Here is a 10,439-nt window from a genome sequence, read left to right as displayed (position 1 = left end):
ATGCACGTGCCATTCCAGTTCATAGGTATATACATGTATAGACTTTTCACGATCGGTTCACCGCCGCTGCGCAGCGTAATTCAAATACTTTCGATTACGTCGCGATTTCATGCCTTACCAATGCCGGAAGGGCAACCATAGGTATATTATACAGTTCAGAAAAAAATGACATAGAAAAGAAGAAAATCGAAAGGTTACGCAAGGATAATGTAAAATTTATATAAGAGCACGCGCGAACAAAGATCGCCACACACACCACACCCTCTCTCACCTCTCGGGAGAAAGTCAATTTCTTATCGCGTTGTTGTTGTCGGCTGGATGCGGAAATGCATAAGGATCATAAGCGTTCGGGACCTATATCTATTAGGCATTGTCCCGATATGAGTTAACCGCGAGGTGGCGCACTTGTGTTATGCGACGTCATGCGCACGGTACGTTTTTCGCGAAAATTTATATAGCGAAAAGAAGTTCGTCGTCTGCTTTACGGACGTTACACTGTGTAGAAATAATAATAATAGTAACAAGTCGGATAACACAAGTGCGCCACCTCGCGGTCAACTCATATCGGGACAATGCCTAATACAGCAGCACCGCGGGTCCTGCATAGAAACGCAAATCGCGAAGTCTATATAGAGTAGAGCCGACGGATTACGATCTCGCGCGATAAATAATGGGATTTTTCATTCGCAGTGGAAAAGCTCCGTTCGCTGCGTGAATAATCATATCGACTACTTACGTAATGCCAAAAAATCGTATACACCTACATCGCGTAAGTCGCGTAGCGCGCATGTTGTAATGTACATCGTCGTTATATCGGCCGCCGATCGGTTGGTAACGTGCAGTTATGGGAGAGCTCGCGTGCGCAGGACGCAGCAGCGGCCAATGTATCGCACACGCGGGTGTACGTAGGAGCTGAGTCGCACACGACGAGCCCCGTGTCACGCTGCTCATACAGTAGTTAGTCGCGATCATCGCGCGAACGGTGCGTCGCGGATATAATTATAATCGTTTATACAACGACGACGACGACGACGACGTCGAATCGATAAAACGATAGGCGCGCGTGGCACTGGAACCGCGTAGTTTCTCTCTCTCTGCCCTATATAAATCGGCTCTTATATATCAATGGTTTCGATAAAAGCATATAGAATAGAACAAAAAAAAAAAAAAATAATAATAAAAAATTGGACTGCCGAGTGGCTGATATTCGATACAGTAATCGCGAGAATTACTAATTTTATTTATAAGCGAGCTTGCATTGCTTATAAGTCGCTGACAAGTGCACGAGCGGAAGAATCGTGGCATATACGATAATACAAGCGCGCGTGTCGAGACGCGGGAGCAATGCACTGCTGTGTGCACGGCCAGTTTTATAAAATAAAAGAACCGCGCACGGCACACAACACGGGGCCATTACTCAACACGATGGCATAATCGTCCGAAATCGGTCGAATCGGCGATTTTTTCACGCCGTATACACGTATTATTATGCAGCGGAAAGAATTCGGCCAGACCGGATGTGCGTAATGCGATACGTTATTAAATCGCGGGGAGTCCCCCCCCGCGAGGAGTACACGATACGTCACGCGCGAACATAACAAAGTCGATCGATATAATACGAATTCATCTTTCATCGAGACGTCTATATAGAAACGATCGTTATGGGTTTTATTCTCGTTTTAGCACTCGAGAGTTGCTATTTTGCCTCGCCTAGCTATCTACTCGTGTCGGAGGCTGTTTTTTTTTCTTTTCAGCTCTCCAGTCTCTCTCGAGTTATGCATTAATATCTATATATCGCGCGAACAGAATGGAATAGGCGCTATATATAGTACTTAGCCCCTGAGGTGCGTGGCAGTGCACACAAGCTACTGCTGCTGCAATTGTGTATCGACTCCGCAGCACAAGATAGATAGAGTGAGAGTCGCGGCCTCCGCTTTTTGCGCTCTCACTCGCTCGAGCAAACGCTTATTAAGCTGCAGCACGACGAGCTCAACGTGACTGGCCACGTGACTGCGCTCCCTCTGCCCGAGCCTCGGTCACGTTGCACACGGCGTGGCCCCGTCGCGTATACTCCCAACTTCGCTGCTGCTGCTGGCGTCGATCGCGCCAATAGAGGCACATATGTTTCGACAGCTATGCAGCTTCGGCCTCTGTGTTCTTCCGATTGCGGCGGCACAGGCTCGTGCGTGTGCGCGAATTCTCTCCTCGTCTTCTCGAGCGCAGAGCTTGATATTTTCGCTTTAAAACTACAAAACGCGCGTCTCTCTCTCTTTGTGTAACAATAATAATAATAACCGATACACAGCGATCGATGGTTCCGATCTTTGTGTGACCGTAGATTGAGAAAATTCCTTCGATCGAGCTTTTTTTGCCCCAGCCCTTAGCCGGGCCCGCGAGAAAATCATAGTACAAAGTGTCGATACAATAAAGTGCGCCGAATCGGGGGCCGATACACACATAGCCAGTGATAAAGTGCGTGTGTTGTTGTTGTTGTGTGTGCGCGACTCCGGTGGTGGTGAATTTTCTAGAACGTTTCAACGATAGTCTGTGTACGTACGCACACATCGTGACAGGCAACATCTCCTCGTTATTATTTCGCAAACGTACCACTCGGTTCGTTTTTTCCGCAGCTCGTACACAGCAGCGGCAGCGCAAGGTCAATATTACATAAAAAATAATAAAAAAGATAAAAAACTAGTAGTTAACGATCTCGTTGATACGAAATAATTATTTCATTGTCGATTCTTCATTTTTCGATGTAATGTAATTCGTAGAGCTTGCTTTTCAGTGGTATTGGAATTGGGTTAAAATCCGAGAAAATTCGATTCAATCGGTGTTTCGAGAATTATCTTAACGGCTGTGGGACTCGTTATTTTTAACTTTTAAAAATAATCAGATACATTGCATCGATCAATTTGTATTTATCGCCGTGACAGTTAACGATGCTCCATATATAAACGAAAATAATTGCCGCAACGAGCGATTCGATTAATTAATTAGAATTTCGATTTTCCGCAGTGACGATAATAATAAAAGCTCATTAACGCTCTCTCGCATTTCAGAGATTTTGAAGCGCCGTGTCTACTATCTAGCGCTCGAGAGTCGAAAAAAAAAGATATATATCGCAAGAATCCTAGTGGAATCGGAGTATTATATAGTAGTGGCACTATACACTGCATGCGGTTATAGAGAGATTTTGCATCGCGCAAGAAGATCGTATATATCTAATACTGCGACGTACGATCTTGTGTGCGCATATATACGTGTGTTGGTGTGAGAGTTGGTTTCTGCACGTACGCCGCAGCCATCGTCACTGTAGCCGAGCTTTATATAGTGCGACGTTCTTTGTATTATTTACGAAGGACGACTTAACGCAGTAGTAAAAAAAAGAAAAGACTAACAGCAATAGTATACGTTTGGGGAGTCTGGATTTGTTGAAGTGCTCGTCAGGCGGGGAGGCCCAATTATAATCACTAATGCATAGAATTAGAAGCGACCGGATTTGCTACAAAATTAATAACAATTTATGGCGATTGATCAATGAAATCGTCAGCAACGGATAGAGAGGCCAAGAGAAGAGAATAAATAACAAATCGCTTCAAAGGCTCAAAAAACATAACTTGAAAATTTGGTGGTGGTAGATCGCGGGTTACAAGAGAGCTTGAAACGATGTAAAAAAAGCCCGTGGAATTCCAGGATTGTGTATTAATTAGGAAAAAATCGTCGGTTAAAGAAGCAGCTGATCCTCGTCCAAGTTTTACAAGGTAAACAACGATTTATTTGTTTTATATAAACTTCAATGGGATAATTATGATAAAAGTATATAAACAGATGAAAAGAATGTATTGTCCGCGACGCGACGCGCAGTTCAGCAATAGCGATAATGATGCCGTGTGTACAGTCGTTGCACTGCCCCATAGTGTGTGCGATTACTCGTTACACTTTATACTTACTTACGACGACTGTACTGCGATCGGCGACTGCGTCGAGTGGCAACTACGTCACGCTCTATAATATATAGACTTGCACTCGTGCTCGTGCACACATTGTTTTTATAATAATAATATAACTGCACCGCACATGTAGCTTTTGCCGCGCGCTGCGTTGTTGCTGTAATAACGTTACAGACAGATACACTCGTGTGTGTGTGTCTGTGTGAGTATGGCGGCAGTCAAAAGCGCCACTGCGCGACGACCCAACGAAAAAAGAAGCAGGAGGAAAAAAAAATTGTGTGTATCGTCAACCTCTCGAACTCTCGAAAGTTCGCGATGCCTCGAAGACGCGCGCGAGCTTCCTCCGCGCTCACGAACTTTGTATGTGGAGATCATTGCGTTGTTGTTGCTGATCGTGCCCGCAAAATAATGTCACGGAAGAAAAATTGAATTTACTTTTGTGTTGTTGTCGTTGTTGTGCCGATTTTTGTGCTTTTGCTGGTGCTTGCGAGAATATATTTGAATCGTCGATACGAGTAAGTCTTTTTCACAGACGATAATTATAAACGATTTGTAACGAAAATTAATCAAAGCATTTCGTTGGCGAAGATACGACGATAACGATATTACGTTGCCGACGCGATCAATTCGGCGTACTGTCTACCGCACGGGCGCGGATAATCGATAATTTTACCGGTAAACGTTGAAACTGTAACGGCATTGTTCCCCGCGTATGATAATAGGCGTATATAGTTCGTGTGGAACTCGAGTCGAAGCGTCGCGGACGCCGTCGCGTGCTCTTTAATACATACATATATCGTTGACAACTGGATATACGTTGCGATGGCTGTGTCATTTATGCAAACCAGCCCAGAGATATTTATCATACAAAGCCGTGCTTGACTTATGTACTTTTATTTTGACTTTGCCACTTGCAGATTTATACGGATGAAGGTATTCGCCATCTAGTGGTGGATACTGAAATTATCAGATCTAAACTTTTTGAAGCAGTTTAACTGACAATTCCAGGATATTTTAATTCATTTCTAACGCGATAAGACCCTAATAATTTTGGCTTCGTGGTCGCTTATGGTATTTAGACAATACGATTTTCACGGGTTAACTCCCTCATACCCAACGCTCTTATCAAAATTTCTCTTCGGAATAAATCATTCGATGGTCATTCTTTAATATTTTCTACTTGGACTATTCGCCGCCGATCCGCGAATAAATCGAAATGTGCAAAAAACGAGCCCCGATAGGCTCGATCCGAGAAGAGCTCGCCACGTCGCGCAAATAGTTTTGTATTTCTATGTCACGGGCAGGACGCATTTCTGCCAAAGTCCACGTTATATACGTACAAAATATTTTACACAAGCGTCTGCGCCACGTATATTCTATGCGCAAACTTAATAATAATAATAATAACAATAATAAGTATATACTAGACTGGCGCGGAGCTGCGGAATAGAAATTGTGCTGATGCAGCGCCCGGCGGTGCTCTTTCCGAGAGGAGTAGACAAGCTATATTATATACGCGGTCGCCGCCACGGAGCAGCGCAACATTAAACCATTTGCGTCAGCTCTTCTTTTTCGAATTACGCGCGAATGTTTTACCCTTATATTATTATATATATAATACCCGATGATGATAAGCATTGGCGCACTCGCGCGCAGTGCAGCGTGAAGACGTGCTTTTACTCGCTCCGAGCAAATTTTTAATTTTCTCCTTTTGTGGCTTACAAACGCCCGTAGAATCAGAAATTGTATAGTGTGTATACTCGATACGCGTTATATTATAAACAGGTAGTCGCCCCCCGCGCGCGCGCGCGCACAGAGGCATAAAAATCATCGATGGAAAATTCAGCGAGCTCGCTCGGGCTCGCATGAAAAACCCCTCGATTTATATCTGCGATTCGCACTCGTTCGAGTGAATGAAGTGATTAAAAAAAAAAACCTGTCTCCTTTCCTCCCGCACCCCTTTCAAGCTCGCGCGCGTGAAAGCTCGTGGATATTTCCATCTATATTTATGGGTTATATATAATAAAATAAAATGAAAAAAAATTGTATTTCAATGGGGGGCTTTTGAAAGGTGTATACCAAACGCGAGCGGATGTTTGATCCGGCAGTTTCTCTTTCAATTTGCGCAACTGCGTGGACGTAATAATAAAAAAAAATGAATAAATTTTAGAGATTTTCCACCGTTTGTTTCTAATTCGCAAACGAAAAGCTGCAAAATATTAAAGTGTTACAATTGGTGTACAGAAATGATAGATTAAACAGTTGTAGGTGCAATTTTATATTTACTTGAAAAATAATGTCAAAAAATAATCTTTATTTCATTGGACGTTTAGTCCAAATATTGATTATTATTTTTGAAGGCCTCTAGGAAACTAGTAGGTATTGAATCAATTTATATGACAATTAAATAATATATATTTGATAAAAGCACTATTGAAAATTAAATATATTCCGAATTGTTAAATATATGAATATATAGAAAATTATAACAAATAATATAGGAAAAAAAATATGTTCTTGAATTAATTTGATGCATTAGATCTAAGTATGAGATTCACTCATTACGCTTGTCAGTTTTACAATCTTTATGTACAGTTTTTCGGTGTCTGGAAAAAAATAGATTCATATCCGAATTTCTTCACACACTTATCGCATTCAAAATCTTTGCGACATTAATGTACAGTTGTTTTGTGCATTAACGAGCTCGATATTCTTCTTCTTTAATTTTCTCGCTTGTTACACATGGAATAGTTTTTGGTGTCTTATCAAATCGCCTTGAGACCCCAATGTCTTCTCTCATTTGTCGCATGCGATATCTTTACGCACTTCATGGACTCTCTTTTGGTGTTTGAGTAAATGCGTTTTTTGTCCGAACTTCTTCTCGCACCAGTCGCATGCGTAATCTTTTCGACCTTCGTGTATTATCCGTTGGTGCCTAGTTAAATTGCTTGGCCCCCCAAATTTCTTCTCGCACTTATCGCATGAGTAATCTTTGTGACCTTCGTGTACTGTCTTTTGGTGCTTTAACAAATTGTATTGTAGTCCAAATTTTTTCTCGCACTTGTCGCATGCGAAGTCTTTGTGACTTTCGTGTACTGTTCTTTGATGGCGAAGCAAATGCGGTTTATGTGTAAATTGTTTCTCGCACCTGTCACATGCAAAATCTTTCCGACTTTCGTGTACTGCCCTTTGGTGTACAAGTAAATTCTGTTTATGTCCAAATTTCTTCTCGCACTTGTCGCATACGAAGTCTTTGTGACTTTCGTGTACTGTTCTTTGATGGCGAAGCAAATGCGGTTTATGTGTAAATTGTTTCTCGCACCTGTCACATGCAAAATCTTTCCGACTTTCGTGTACTGCCCTTTGGTGTACAAGTAAATTCTGTTTATGTCCAAATTTCTTCTCGCACTTGTCGCATACGAAATCTTTATGACCTTCGTGAATTGTTTTTTGGTGGTGAATCATAATCCATTTTTGTCCAAATGTCTTTTCACACTTGTCGCATGCGAACCTTCTACGACCTTCGTGAACTACTTCTAGATGTCGGAAAAAATCAAATTTTCTTCCAAATTTCTTCTCGCACATGTCGCACGTGTAGTATTTGCAACCTTCGTGCACCATCCTTTGGTGCAAAAACAAATGATGTTTGTACCCAAATTTTTGCTCACACTTATCGCATGCATAATTTTTACGCCCTTCGTGTATTACTTGTAGGTGAAGGAGCAAACTCGATTTTTGTGTAAATTTCTTCTCGCACTTGTCACATGCAAAATCTTTGCGACCCTCGTGGACTGTTTTTATGTGCAAGAGTAAATACTGTTTACTTCGAAATTTCTTCCCGCAAAAGTCACATAAATAATCTTTGAAGACTTTGAAGGTGTAATCTTTCCGACCTTCGTGGATTGTCTTTAGTTGTAAAAGTGAGTGTGATTTTCTTCCAAATTTCTTTTCGGACTTGTCGCCTACGTGATCTTTGTGACTTTCGTGTACTGTCTTTATGTGCAAGATCAAATCCCGTTTATTTCCAAATCTCTTCGCACATTTTTCGCATAAGTAATCTTTGAAAACTTCGTGGAATATTTTATTGTGCTTGAGTAAATTTGATTTATTTTCAAATTTCTTTTCACACTTGTTACATGAGAAATCTTTACGATCTTTGTGTACTAATTTTTGGTGCGTTATCAAACTCAATTTTTTTACAAATTTTTTCTCACAGCTGTCACATGGAAAATCTTTGCGACTTTTGTGTACCGATATTTGGTGTCTACTCAAATGATTTCGGAACTCAAATTTATTCTCGCACTTGTCACATGCAAAATCTTTACGTTCATTTTGAATTGTGTTACGGTGTGTTATCATACTTGATTCTTGTGTAAAAGGGGTTTCGTCTGAAACAACAATACCACGTTCACTTGCATTATATCTTGAGATAACTTCGTCGAATTTTTTCTCACGTTTATCCATTTTAGTGCCTTAATTAAACGATGATATCTATTTAGTGCTACGGAGAATGAATAGATATAATTTAGACAATACTCGTACACATTTGTTTGCTTATAAATTACTTCAGTTATGAAGGTACGATTTCAAGATTGTTTATTTTCACATTGTTTACAATTAAGACATAGAATTTATCCGTCGCTATTATCGTCATTTTATAATTGAATAGCCCCAATGAGCTCATGAATATAAACATTTCTGTACCGATGTCCATGTATTATGTGACCAAAAGGATCATGTTATTTAAATATTCTTTCTTGTGACGAATAGATAATAGAAGATATAGTGGATTTAAAGTGCTCGATAACTGGTCTAAATTTCTTGAAGCAATTAAATTGGCATTATTCAGTCATTAGGACATTATTAATTTTAAGAATTTCTACCAAGGAAGATTATTGGAAAATGATGTAAAAAAAATTACGAAAATTTTGAAATAAACAATGCCTTTTTAAGTCATACTGGTGTCATAAAGCAGCTAAATAAAATGATGCTGGGCTGTACCAAAGTATCATAATTAGTATCGCAATTAAGAGTATCATTCAATTAAAGCCCATAAAAAGTAATGCGATCGCAGAAAAGTTTGTTGGAACATCTTCCAATCACACAGTTAAACCATACGCAAAATTAATCCTCAACTCGTTGCATTGGGAGGGAAATATATCGAGAAATCAAGCAACGCGTCGGTCAAATATCGATATCGTTCGGATCGGATGAAAATAGAAAATCATATACATCGACTCGCGAGATGCAACAAATGGTCGAGAGAAAGGAAACGAAGGAAATGGCAATCAAGGAGCGCCCGATGCAATAAAGCCGCGGACGGCCGCTTTCCAGACCGCATCCTCGACACGCATTAATTTACAATATGTAAACGCGCGCTTACATGATTGTACGCAGGCTGATCGTGTTCAGGCGTATATATCGCACCGCAACCGTCTGCGTGCGTCGATTCGCGTTATCGCAATGTTTCAATTACGTCATGCGAATTTTGGCGTCGCGATGAATTTTTTTGCCCAATGTTTCGTGGCTCCGAGGGTTCACTCGGAGATGATCGACTATTTATTAACATACACGGTTAAAAAAATTTTCAAACTTAATGTTAAATTAGATATTTGAATTAAAGTAACCGATTTCGAATATTATTTGAGGTAATTTTACACGAAATCTTTGTCGAAAATGAATATATAATATATTCTAGACATAAATTGCACAAATAATGCATAAATTATTTTTAAAGTAAAGATGAACAAAAGAAGATTTGATTCTGTACTTAAATTCAAACATTACGTACGAATTTTTTTAGAAAATGTATGAAAAAGCAAAAAAATTAGTGCCAGCCTCTGCCACTAGATGGCGAGTATCTTTATCTGTAAATCTGAAAGTGACACCGTACAAATATAGTTTCATAAAGCATTATTGTTGATACAAAAATAGAACTTTTCATCAAAATAATTTAACTATTTCGATAAATCATTTCAAAATAATATATCATACTTCGAAAATTTACGCGGTTATCTGAAAAATACCGATTTCTTTTTAATTAATAAAATTCACTTGTAAAACCTGAAACAGATCATTCTAAAAGATCAATGTTTCTCTGTTGAAAGTTGAAAGCTGATCTGTAAAGTTCGCATCGTACCGCGAGAATTCACGGGACGATGGGAAGCAAGTCTCGTATACATATGTAACGTTCGGCTCGAGATCGATCGACCGGAGTAGCAGCAGCTGTATCAACAGCAGCAGCCGCTCACGAAAACTCATACAACGAGCGGTCATAGCTTACACTCTCTTACCACCAAGCGGCTAGTTGTACATATCAGCTGCTCCACATACACTTTTGACATCGATCAAGCACAGAGAGTCGAGAGACACGACGATCGGCATTCGCGTATACTGATAAGACGCAATTGTGTACAGCGACGATAATACATACATTAATGCGCGCTACGCGTTGATATCTATGCTTCCAGCCTGTGACACACATAT

The 10,439-nt window shown here is 40.3% G+C and overlaps 2 protein-coding genes across 6 annotated transcripts in view; one reads left to right on the top strand and one right to left on the bottom strand.

The window, feature by feature from the left end:
• Positions 1-2,163: 2,163 nt before the first annotated feature.
• The window catches only part of LOC106652913 (cryptochrome-1-like), a 28,489-nt gene continuing 20,213 nt past the window's right edge, over positions 2,164-10,439 (top strand). For 4 of the 5 annotated variants that reach the window (XR_002763469.1, XM_014372088.2, XM_023459196.1 and 1 more), the window contains exons 1-2: positions 2,164-2,656; positions 3,063-3,764. The gene's annotated coding sequence lies outside the window, so the exon portion shown is untranslated. Of the gene's footprint in view, positions 2,657-3,062; positions 3,765-4,376; positions 4,469-10,439 lie in introns of those variants that run through there. The other variant, XM_023459195.1, reaches the window with a different exon arrangement.
• On the bottom strand, positions 6,508-8,003 carry LOC106652795 (zinc finger protein 300-like; the record flags this gene model as incomplete). Its single annotated transcript, XM_023459208.1, has 2 exons — positions 6,508-6,559; positions 7,465-8,003. Coding segments are annotated over 2 exons (591 nt in total), but the record flags the coding sequence as incomplete, so codon positions are not given.

The sequence above is a fragment of the Trichogramma pretiosum genome, unplaced genomic scaffold (genome assembly GCF_000599845.2).
Source record: "Trichogramma pretiosum strain Unisexual culture from Peru unplaced genomic scaffold, Tpre_2.0 scaffold58, whole genome shotgun sequence".
In the NCBI taxonomy this organism is placed as follows: Eukaryota; Metazoa; Arthropoda; class Insecta; order Hymenoptera; family Trichogrammatidae; genus Trichogramma; species Trichogramma pretiosum.
The sequence above is the reverse complement of the archived record's forward strand: the minus strand, read 5'-3'. Positions and strand labels throughout refer to the sequence as shown.